We start from the raw sequence: 12,532 nt of genomic DNA on the forward strand, positions 1-12,532 counted from the left end.
CCTGTTTTGTTGGTTTGCCCGGAGAAGCCAGTCCTTCACACTGGGTGTAGTTTTTTTCTCCTTTAGTCTGAAACAATGCATGACCCTTGTCTTTCATAGTCACTGGCATTTTTTGGAGTGTACAGGACATTTTATGAACATCCCTCCTCAATGCTTAGGATTAGATTCAGACTGCAGTTGGGCAGGAACACATGGGAAGTGGTAATGTCATGTGAAGGGGACAGTGTGTAATGCCATGTTGTCCCATTACTGTTGGCATCAAGTGTGATACTAGTTTAAGGCAGTATTTCTTCCCAAGTAGTTCATGGGGATGTAAGAACTGTACATAACCTATTTAAAAACTTGAACCCTAGTGTTAGCATCCACTGATAAGTTTTGCCTAAATTATTAATTTGATGGTACAATATAGGGGTTTTTTTTCCCCCTTCTGTTCATACTGAATTGAAAAACTTCAATTTTTCTGTTACTTTGTCAGTATGAACTCGGGGATTTCTTCAGTAGATCCGAATCCATTCCTGCTGCCGTTTTGTTCATACGTCTCCAGCTGCAGGTTCAGTACCCAACAGTCCAGGCTGAGTCCTAAACCAGGAACCAGGAATTCAGTCCAGGTTTTCCCACATATGACAGGCATCAGTTAGTTGAACCATCACTGCTGTCTCCCAGGGCCTGCATTGGCAGGAAGCTGAAATCCAGAGGTGGAGCTGGTCTACGGCCATACCACCCTGAATGCGCCCAATCTCGTCTGATCTCGGAAGCTAAGCAGGGTCGGGCCTGGTTAGTACTTGGATGGAAGAGGTGGAGCTGGGCACCCAGCCCTGGAGTTCTAAAAAAGGGCATGAGTATTTTAGCTGATAATCAAAGCACCCTCCCCCACCCCGCTGAGTTTTCTTTTTTTTTTCCATATTTTTCTTTAATTGAAAGGCACAGATACAGAGAGAGAGTCTACATTTCTGATATACCCCTCCAGTAGCCACAGCAAACAGGGCTTGGGCAAGGCTGGAAGCAGGAGCCAGGATCCTCTTCTGGGTCTCCCACATGGCAGGGGTTCAAGCAATTGAGCCGTCTTTCTTCCCAGGCACATTAGCAGGGAGTTGAATTGGAAACAGAGCAGCTAGGACATGAGCTGACACTCATGTCGATTTCTGTGTCTCATCTGGCAGTTTTATTTACACCATAATGTTGGCCCTCGGATCCACTCCAATTTTGAAACAAAAGGGCAAAATGCAGCCTTATTCAAGGTCACCTGGGAACATGTATATAGGTAACTCAGAAAATGTAGACAAATGTGAATGTCCACAAGTGACTGTTTTTTTTCGGGTTACAACCAACTGTAGGTAGGCAGATGGACAGATGTGTGTCCCATGAGTGATGAGAATGGGGAAGGGAACAGCCACATAGCTACCACTCAGAATAAATTACCATCACCTCCTTTGTAAGAATATTTATTCCATGATCAGAAAGTTGTCATTTTAATTTCTATCTGACACACTCCTGAGTTCTACTTCTGAGGTGTTACCTTTTCTTTCTCTTAATTTGTAGATGCATGCGCCCTTGTAAGTCTCAGAATCAGGTCTAACAGTTCTCATGGGTGTTGCCTTATTGTTTTGTGTTGCTCTTAACAAAACACCTGAGACTGGGTTGTTGATTAATTTAGCTCACTTTTCAGTAGACCTTTTTCTGTGGATCATTGCCCCATCCTCTGCTTGCCACCATCATCTGTTTGGTGAGGGTTTTCTTGGTGCTTCATGCCCAGGAGAGACCCAGCTAGGGAGCCCAAGAGGACTTGCTTTCGTGGCAGAGCCACTCAGTGTGTTACCCAGACTGAATTACCTGTCTTGTTCACTGCTCTCCTTATCCGTCTTGCAAGTGGCGGTGTTTGACTTGCTACCGTAGTAACCAGGACTCCTGCCAGTCCTCCCATGTAAGGACTTGTATTCCGCTGGAAGGGGAAAGTGGAGGATAGAAATGAATCCAGCATGAAGATCATGGATTTGGGACTGGCCTCAGTGAACATCGTCACCTGAATTTGACACGGTTTCTAGTTGATGGATAGTGTTTCCTCCAGATAGTCAGCCATCCATTGGATCATTAATTTCATACTCAGGGTAGACCCCAGCATCAAGCTGCTGTGAGTCCTCTGTATACCGGGTTAGCCCGAGTTACTCATCTTTGGGGTAGAACTGGCCAAGCCAGAGTCCTGCTGTAGTGTGGATCTCACCTTTGCCTGAACTGAGGGAGATTTAAAAAAAAAAATCTTAAGTGTTTAGGATTTTTTAATATCAAGACCAATTGAATTGAAATTGCTGAGGGTGAAATGTAGACCTCTTCAATAAAGACACATTTTTTACGTCAAAGGATTTGAAAGGCAGGATGACAAGAGCCAGATCTTGTGCTTGCTCACTTCTCAGATGGCCACAGCAGCCAGGACTGCTCTTTGACTCCCCACTGGGGCCCAGGTGTTTGGGCTGTCCCTCACTAATTTCCCAGGCACCTTAGCAAGGAGCTGGATTGGAGGCAGAGTGGCTGGGATTCAAACTGGCACTTCAGTAGGGAACGCTATTGTCAACAGCGTGAGTTAACTTGATGCACTGCAGAGCCCAGTCCCAGGGCGATTCCACTGTGTGCTGAGGAAAGCTGTGATTTTGCCTTCGTCATTGGACTTGTTAGGTCTTGAAAGGGATGATTGGTATGTGCAAGTGAGCTCCAAAGCTATCTTTAAATGACATCTGAATGATAATTTCTGGCTTGGGACCAATTAATCCAATTATGGCCATTTCTTTTTTCCAGCATGGACTAGCTGCTTGAAACCTTGAGTTCTGGTAGTCAGCTGTTGTCACAACAGAGTCATTATCAGTGTCTTGTGCTTGTATTGTCTTCACCAAACGCAAAGCAGAGCAGTGTGTGTGGATTTGCTTTCCTCTTGTGACTCCCACCCTGCTTCTCTGCTCTGTTGGTGAGAAGGATTGTTCTCTCTGCCTCCATTTAGAGGGGCAGTGAGCAAATCAGGGGATGTTGCACTTAGAGGGAATAAAAATGTATCCAGTTTAATCCAGGGCTGATGGTGCTTTTCTTTGTGGTGCCAGGAGACTGTCCAGTGCTCAGATGGAAATCAGCCTACTGGGAGGTGGCCTTGGGTTTCTGCACCAGCTGTGGCTGCAGCTCTGCTGTGCTGCCTGCAGGAGCAGCACCTGTGGCACTGAGCTTCTGCCACTCGCTGTCACATTCACATGTGGTTTTGGCAAATGGCTTTATTGGTATAATAGAAGCTGTCATGGATAGATGACCTGCTGCGCTTCCAGGTGTGAGTCAAGTGCTGTGTCTGCTGCCAGCAGTACCTGACCGTGACTGGGGGATGCAGACTTTCCAGGTGTCTCTGACTGTGACAGGTCAGGGTGTCTGCATTGTAAACAAGCAGCCTCAGTTACACACATGCATCCTTTAAGGGCTGAGTGCCTCGGTCTCTGGCCCTACAAACTCATAGTTCCACTGGCTGCCTGCGATGTCTGGGGTGGCACAGACCGGTCACTTTTGGTGTGGTTCTAGTTCTTGTATCAGGATTCAGGATTTGTAGACAATTCTGATTTCCTCATTTGTTAGCGCTCCAAATACCCACAGGAGGGAATAAAGCTGATGTACTCACAGAGGCAAGATACCTCCAGGCGGTTAAATCCTAGGATGTGGTCCATGGTTTCTTGAACTGGCAGCTGCTTCCAGGTGCCCTTCTTGCTCTCTGGCACTGCTGGTGTTCTTGCTGTTGCCTGAGTGACTTGCACCTGTGGCTGCTGCCTCCACCTGTGGTGTCCCTTCCCTTCTTGTAAGCTTATGAATTTCCAGTTGGCCTCCTGGGTCCCATGACTGTTGATCACTGTGAGCTGGTCTCTACTGCCCTTCCTGAGTTCTTGAAGTATCTGTTAAGTTGCCATCCTTTCAGGAAAGCCGTTATCAGTTACCATTACTCTCCATGTCATTACCAAGACCAGATTCTAGGCTCACTTCCACTGGACTGAATTCCTGGAAGGCTGCACCGATGAGACTGATACACAACTCTGCATAGAGTAGAAGTGAGTTAGCTAGGGCTGAGTGATGAAGGGAAATGGGTCAATGGCGAGATCAATGGATCAGTCCCCTTCTACAGCCTAAATCACTGACTGCCGTCCCAAAAGTCCAGGCTCAGTGTAGGACATGGTGTGGGCTGACACCCTTTCCCTGCCTGTAGTCCATCCCTGCCTAGCAGCTCTAAGGTCTAGGAAACTCTGTTGTGAGAGAACAGGTTGGTACCTTTAGGTCTGGAAACTGAAATGTTTATCCTGTAGGTCATATAAGGCCTTAGAAATCATTTCGTCTGACCCTAACCAAGGCCACCATAGAGGAACGTGAAATTCACTAAATCTATAGCAGCCCAGTCTTTTAGGTGATAGTTGTATATAACCCACATGTAATTTTATTATGCAAATAGCCCTTGTCTATCTGATGAATTGATGTGGTGAGATTGGCATCGCTCCTGGCTACTCCCACTGAAGAGTTTGGTCCCTTCTACCAGCATGGTGTTAGATCCCTGACCTGGAGACATTCATATAATGAAAAAACAAGTAAACTGGACTTATCTCAAATAAATCTGTCTCTAGAACACCTTTTCATTGCTTATTGAAAAATAAATTGGATAATAAAGCCAGGTATTTTAGAAGTAGAGTACTCCTCACTTTACGACATAGACTACGTTTTCTGTGTCCATGCTCTTGCCCCATGTGTATGTAAGGACTGTAGGATTATTCTACAAGCTGATTTTATTTATTAAAACATGTTCATGTCACTATGTAAGCATCAACATCCTGTAGTTTAAAAAGAGTGATTTTCTCCCCAGATGGCTGCAACAGCCAGGGCTGGGGTAGGCTGAAGGAGTTAGGAGTTCAGTCAGCTTCCGTGTGGGTAGCAGGGGACTTGGGTCATCTGCTGCTGCTTTTCCCAGGCTGTTTGTAGGGAGCTGAACCAAAGGGGAGCAGGTAGGATGTGAACCAGTCCCTTTAGGTGAGGCTGGCATTGCTGGTGCCAGCTGTACCAACCGTGTCCCAACGCTGGCTCTGAGTGGCTGTGACAGCCTGGTTTGAGCCAGGTTGAAGTCAGGAATTAGGAACATCATCTAAGTCTTCATATGGATAGAAAGTGGCACCTGCCCCCAGCACATACACACTTTAGCAGGAAGCTGGAGCAGAAGTGGAGTAGCCAGGACTTGATTTTGTGGAAAGTGGAGGCCTAACCAACTATGGCACAGTGCCTACCCCTAATCCAATATTTTTGAAATTTGGACCTTTTTGGTTCTGAAGATCTCCATAGTAGCTTTTAGAAAGAGGCAGTTTTTAATCATATTATATATATTTATGTCTAGTGGTTCCTGTCTCTTCACTCTCCTTTAATTCTCCCTGCTTCTTTGAGGTCTATAACATAGTGTTGTTTAGTAGTTTTCCCAGATTTGTTAGAAATGATCACCTATGTGTAATTCACAGGCAAAATAGAGTGGCTAATTTTTCAAAAATGTTTTCTCTGGCATTTAAGAAGCCTGTTAAAGTTTTTTTCCTGGTTACGTGGTACATAATATTCCATATAGGTAAGGAATCGTGTTTGAGCTTCTATTGTATCTTTATTAGCTTTATAAGTTCTTTTGGTTTAATGAAATAGTCCAAGCTGGGCTGAAAAGCTAAGAGAGCACGATTGTGCGGCTCCATTGGGCTGGCCACTGCTGGGAGCCAAGCAGCAGGTGGCACTGGGGCGGGATCCCACGTGAGGTGGGAAGCTGGCAGGCCATTCAGGCTCCCCTTTGGAGAGCTAACCCAAGGGTTCCATGGGAAATACTGGGGGGGGTGCTGCCCCCAGTGAATGCAGACCAAGTTCCCAGTACGTGAGCTGTCAGAACAAGCCATGTGCACCCCATGCATATGTGTTCTAGACCTGACCTAAACAAACTTTCATGTGGGTGGTATTTTTTAAGCCTTAATTACCTAAATGGTTCCAACTTTTGGTTCAACAAATTGTTGGGCCAAGGATTTCTCTCAGGTCAAAAATGCTTGCTCAGACAGCACCATGGAGCTAGTTCCCTGGTGGGCTTTGTGCCTGTCCCAGGCAGCCCTGGCTCTTCACACGCTTTGCGGTGGGCATTTGTGTCTTCTCCATAACCATGCTGCTGCCTCCCGACAGACTGGTGTGGACACAGGTCAGGCGCAGATTGTAGTTTCCAGATGGCTGTGAGGATCTCGGTGTCGAGCTTGCAGCGACATCCTCCTGTTTGGAATTTAAGCACTGAAGTGAGGATTCCACAAAGTGGGAAGGGCAGAAATGACATTTTCACAGATCTTGACAGTCTTTTCTGTCCAGGCTGTACCTTCTTTGAGGCCTTACCCCTCTGGAGGTAGTACAGCTCTTAGAGAGGGGAGTAGAGGACAAGGTGTAGGTGGGTGATAAATGCTGTTAAATGTTGTGGATTCTGTATTTCAAATGATATATCCTGGTGGATATGCATTCTTTTCTTCTACAGATAGGTCAACGAAACACTTTCGGCACAGCAGAAAATTTGTGCTTTTGGCATACAAGCCACAATTTCCTCTTCTGCTAAATTATTTGCCTGAAAGGGTGCTTGGGAAGCCAAAGGGTCCTTAAGCCACATTTTGAAAATCACCCTTACAGAGTGTTTAATGGTCCAAGTTTCTGTTGAGAACAAAGAGTTGGGAAGAACAAAAGCAAGAGCAGCACCTAAACTTGTCCCCCCCCCCCAAAATCAGTAAAGTTAAGCTAAGAAATGCATAGGAAGGGGCCCAGCGCTATAGTGTAGTGGCTAAAGTCCCCACCTTGCACGCGCCAGGATCCCGTATGGTCGCCGGTTCTAATCCCGGTGGCCCTGCTTCCCATCCAGCTCCCTGCTTGTGGCCTGGGAAAACAGTCAAGGATGCCCAAAGCCTTGGGACCCTTCACCCACATGGGAGACCCGGAAGAGCTCGTAGCTCCTGGCTTTGGATCGGCTCAGCTCTGGCTGTTGCGATCACTTGGGGGGTGAATCATCGGACGGAAGATATTCCTCTCTGTCTCTCCTCCTCTCTGTATATCTGCGTTTCCAATAAAAAAATAAATAAATCTTTAAAAAAAAAAAGAAATGCATGGGAAGGAATATCATTCCAACCTCACAGTGTTTCATCTAAGGAAACTAATAATTCCCAAAGGAGAAATGTTGTCGACAAAACTCCTGCAGTATGCACCCAGTTAGCACCACCACAGCTGTGGAAGCAAAGTTGGGAGAACTGCTTGCAGGTGTGGGTGGGAGAGTTGCATAAAAACACACCAACTTCTCTTAGAAGAGCTGACATCGAACTGTTCAGAGGCCTTGCAACTGACAAATAACTTGGCAGCAAGATCATTGGCTTTCTACAAACCATTTGCTGTTACAAATTGAACATCGTGCTAGACTCCACCATACTTTATTTTCTTTTTTGCAAAACCTAAAAATTTAGATCTACGGGTTCCTAAATGAGCAAACTGAGGTTGGTCCCTGAGGCTGACAAGGAGGTTAGGAGCACGGTGGTTGGAATGGCAAGTTTCTAGGACCATTCTGAGCTCAGGGTGAGTTAAACATGAGGTGGTGTCCTGTTTGTCTCCCTTTGACCCCTCCCACGGCCCTTCCTCTCTGTGCTTCAGTTAGGAGCCCGACCTCTTGGGTTGATTTGTGGTGTATTTTATGATGAACAAATTGAAGCCATGCCAACTTCTCCCAACCCAACGTAATAGAGTAGGTTTTGGTTGAATGGTAAATAGTTAAGGCCATAAAATTGTAGTTACAAATGTTCCATTAGCATCAAAACAGCCATAGACTATGCACATGTATGTGTAAGTTCTAAGAAAATGTCCCAATATGATTTTATTTGCAGAGGTGCCCCTTCTCCCTCCATCCTTTTAAAACTTGAGTAATTCGAAATGACAATGAAATGAATGATGCACCCATTTAAATAGCCCATGACTTTAGCATACTAAAGTCAACATTTGTTTTTGGGGACTACACAGTTGTATGGCATGCCACTTCTGTCTGCCTGTAGTACCAACATACCATATTGATCACTGGTTTTTGTATTGGTTGGTCCACTTCCAGCCCAGTTCCCTGCTGATGGCCTGTGGCCTTGGGCCTGTGCAGTGGTGTGGAAAACCTGACAGTCTCTGGTGCCCAGCTCTGAACTGGCCCAGCTCTGAACTGGCTCATTTCTGGCCATTGTAGCCATTTAGAGAGTGAACCAACGGATGGTTCTTTCTGCTTTTCCTCTGTAACTCTTTCAATAAAAGAAATCTCTTTTTTAAAAACGTGTTTTTGTATTTTTTAAAATTACATTCTTGGTACATAGCCTTTCCCCCTTTTTTGGACAGATGTTAAAGTGTAGTTTCACAACTGATTCAGAAGAAGATACTCCCTGTTTTGTACCATAAACACTTAAGTTGGAAGTTAAACAGGAGATGTGATATGGACATATATTTTTCTTTAATCAGGCAAAACTGAAATTAAAATTTCTTATTTGAATAATCAGAAGACCGTGATCAAGAAAGCTTGGGTTTTTAAACTTTTTTCCCTGTTTATGTGGGTAGAGTATTTATCTTATCTAAGTTAATTGATGCAATAACACGTCAAGAAACAGCTTTTTAATAAAATGAAATGCCATCCTGCTGTTAATAATGAGGCTTCTGCTGAAATGTGAAGAAATGTCTTTGTGGACTAATGAAATGTGAGAATGATTTAATCTGCATGTGATTAAAACTGTCTCATGCAGTCACAGGGACAAACCGCTGTGGACTTTTTACCTTGTCAGCGTTAATTGGTAGAGATTTTGACCTCTAAACTGCTTCCAGGAAGTGTCTGCTCTATCATCTGGTTGGTTAAATATATAAATAAGCCTAACATTTCAGTGAGGATTTTTTCCAAATCCTTAGCAGGCTACCATAGGAGATGAAGTAATTTTCTTTCTAAGCTAATACTTTGTGCATTTATAACGATTTAGCAGGTTTTTCAGAAAGCTCATAGATTGGAAATGTAGTGGATTTTCTGTGGTTACTACAATGAACATTGAGGAACTTGTGCAACTTTTTTGTCCTTTGACCCAAATTAACCGCTGGAAGGGAGCCTCTTGTGCTGTCCCCTGCATGTTGGGGTCTCCTCACTTGTGCCCTCGCCCTGTGTGTTTGACAAATGCCCCTGGCCTTTGTCTGGGTGTGGTCCCCCTCCTCTCATCCCCGTGCTCTGGCAGCTTCCTTGTGATATCTCTCAAGAGTCCCGATTCCAGATCTGTAACCTTCCTGTCTTTTTTGGAGGGGGAGAAGGAAGGTGGGTGGGTAGTGAGGATATGTCACAATAAAAAACACTAGCCCAGAGTCTGGCATGCAGTCATTCATGCAGTAAATCATGGCTGTCATCATTGTTGTTACTTAAGAAAATTTATCCCCCTTACTGGTGTGTTTTCCTTTAACTCCTGACTTGCTCGTTCTCTGTCCTTCCTAGGACCCGTTGTCGGATGGACTCCTGAGCCTGGAGGCCTCCTCCCTCCCTCCCACTCTGCCCCGCTGCCCTGGAAGCCGCAGCTGTTTGCCTGCTGGGTTGGTGCAGCCATACACAGTGGCTTTTTCTTCCTCTCCATCCTCTTCCCCTGTTCCTTTGTTTTTTTGTGACAAGACGGGCTCTGGGTTTTTCTTGACCTGTTCTGCTATATGCTGTTCAGTTCTCCAACTCTGAGCCCCTCAAGGGGGGGTCTCTTGGTGCTCTCTTCCCTTCTTGACCTCACTTGCTTCAGCAGGGATCTGTAAATGTGTTTCTGACTGACTTGTTTGGAATTTAAGGTTTATGTCTTGGATGTCAACCTAGAGGAGCTATGGACATCTTAGACCCAATGTGTTCTAAACTAATTTTTTACAAGTTTTGGATCTTCTCTCCACTGGTTCACTCCCCGGATGGCCACCACAGTTGTGGCTCGGAGCCAGGAACTCCATCTGAGCCTCCCACATACGAAGCAGGGACCCAAGTACTTGGGCTGTCTTCGCCTGCTTTCCCAAGCACAATTGCAGGGAGCTGAATTGGAAGTGGAGTAGTAGGGATGCCAGCCAACATTTTGATGGGGGATCCCGGCATTGCAGACAGTAGCCTGACATGTTCCAGCACAACGCCAAATTCTGTTTGTCTTTCCTTGTCCCCAGTGCCATTCCCTAGCCATCAGACCGTGGTGTCACCTCTTGCACGTCCCATGTTTGTTCTTCACACTATAGCAGATGCATGTTTCAGGTTTACCTTGGTCAAGTGCCTTTCCTTCCAACATTCCTTGTGCATGCGTGTGCATAGAGACACATCTGGAAGGTCACCAACATGTTGAAAATCTCGTCTCTGGATGATGGTGTTTTATGTTGTGTGGATTTTGTGATTTGTAATAGACCCTCATGACTCACATGCGAGTACTGGTCCCCGCAGACAGTCTCCCCAGCTCCCCTTGCTCTGGGTTCCTGCAGGACCTGGCTCTTTGCTCAGTGCACTCTCGCCATCCCACCGTGGCCCCTTCCTGCAGCCTTTGTTCTTTGCGTGTCCAGTCGTGACATTCAGGGGTCCTCTGCAATAAGGTTTCCTTTACAGTCTTCCCTCTGGTCTCTGGGCCCTGTGTGTGTGTGTACCCCTTCATTAGGTTGTAAGCTTTGCAGGGGTGCAGGTTGACAGCCACTTTTCCACTGGCTGTGGTTTTCCGGTGGGGTCCAGAAGGTGTGCTGCTGGCAGGTTGTTCTTCACCTTGACATTGGATTCTGGTAGTGGGGCGCACTGACTGACAGTGATGGGCACTGCTGCAGCATAACGAGGTGCACCGAGGAAGCCACTTGGCACTCCCTGCGACACTTGGGAGTCACACCCACCACTGCCCTCTCCCAAGCATCCTCACATCCTTGAGTGTCTCCCTGGGCGTGTTCAAATCACACACACCTGTTACTCTTGCTTTCACTCAGTGGTTGCAACTTCTTAAGCTGTTTGAACATTCGGACCTGATCAGGTTTAATCGTTCTGATTCGTGTATCAAATCTGATGAGGATTTTTTTCCTCCTTCTCTTTAAAAATGCAAACGCCAACCAGCCAGAGACTGCTGCTGCTCTGAAACGGATGCTGCAAGCGCTGATGGACAGAGGAGCCATCGTGAGGAACTTGGAGAACCTGGGTGAGCGGGCGCTTCCTTACAGGATCTCCGTCCACAGTCAGAAGCACACTCGAGGCGGGTGAGTTGCTGGGCGAGCTGCTGGAAGCAGTCTCCGATGGGCTTAGAAAAGGAAGCTGTTGACTCTTAGAAGTCATAATTTCACAGCCAGAGCCCTGTCACTCAGGCCTGTGCCTGAGAATGAGCGGTTGTTGCAAGTGGGACATGGTCATGCTTGCCCTAGGCTGTCAGTGGGGGATTGACCCAGGCTGTGCTGAGCGCGACAGGCTGGTCAGCGTGGGGAAGAAGGTGCCATTCACACACTGAGTGCATCCTTTTGTAAGTGTGCAGGTTTGCAGGTGAGAAGCAAAATGACTAAGCTACGTAAGCAGAGCCAGAGCCCTACCTACTCCAGGATGGATGCTCCTCAAATGATCAGTTTTCTGAGGCGAAATTTTTTTTTCCCCACAATGCACATCAGCTTCCTTAAACCTATGACAAAGATTTGGTTCCATTGCAAGAATTTTTTTTCATAGAAATTCTTTGAGAACCATTAGTGGAGTTCTCTAACTGTAGTTTCTGATTTGGGGGATGTTAGCCCCTGGGAAAGGCAAGAGTTGAAGGTTGGCCCTCACCTGGCTCTCTGCGGCAGGAGGTTTAGGGCAAACATACAGCTTCCCAGATGTGGCTTCCTTAGGCCCAGGGCTTGCTTTTCCATGGTCCTGAGGACCAGCTGTGCTCTGCAGCCAGCGCTGCATGCGTCGCGTGGGGTGTGTGCACTCGCACCTCACGCCGAGCTTCCCTATGCGGGTCAGCTGCTGCCAGGGTGTGGAAATTTCCTTCTCAGATTGCTTCGCCTTGTTTGGTGCTGGGGTTGAGCTTCTGGAGAGCCCCTTGGAGGGAGGCTGCAGTGTTGCTAGGCAACGGGGAGTGCATGGTGGCTAGGCTGCTTCCAGGAGCAGAAAAGCAGAGGGACTGGGGAGTGTCTGTGTAGCCTTTCTGTTTTAACCACAGAAGGCTCTGGTTTTGACAGCAGGGCTATGAACCCTTCCCTTGTGTAGAGAGGAGCGTGTGAAATCTGGCAGGAACGACCAACGAGGTTCTCCGGTAAAAGGGATTGAACCAGGAGAGGTCGGCTTCTTCATTCATGTGGTGCTTGCATTGCGCACAGTAGGGTGGCTTCCTGCTACCCTTTCCTAAGGAGAGGACTTGGCATTGTTGAGGGCTGGTTGACGTGGAGCATGCTCATGTGACAGGTGTGTGAGTGATGCTGCTGCTGCTGCTGCCGGCTGCTTAACTGGGGACTCTGACAGCCTCTACACTCACATGTGTCCAAGGTGTGTGCAGTGCTGGTT

General features: G+C 46.8%; 1 protein-coding gene across 2 annotated transcripts in view; it reads left to right on the forward strand.

Moving 5' to 3' along the window:
- MRPS6 (mitochondrial ribosomal protein S6) overlaps positions 1-12,532 on the forward strand; it is a 58,234-nt gene that overhangs the window by 31,725 nt on the left and 13,977 nt on the right. For both annotated transcript variants that reach the window (XM_040980780.1, XM_040980779.1), the window contains exon 2: positions 11,120-11,259. In XM_040980780.1, coding sequence (XP_040836714.1) covers positions 11,120-11,259 — 140 coding nt within the window. The remainder of the gene's footprint in view (positions 1-11,119; positions 11,260-12,532) is intronic.

Source organism: Ochotona curzoniae, unplaced genomic scaffold (assembly GCF_017591425.1).
Source record: "Ochotona curzoniae isolate NIBS_2020 unplaced genomic scaffold, NIBS_Ocur_1.0 contig_3498, whole genome shotgun sequence".
NCBI classification, from domain to species: domain Eukaryota; kingdom Metazoa; phylum Chordata; class Mammalia; order Lagomorpha; family Ochotonidae; genus Ochotona; species Ochotona curzoniae.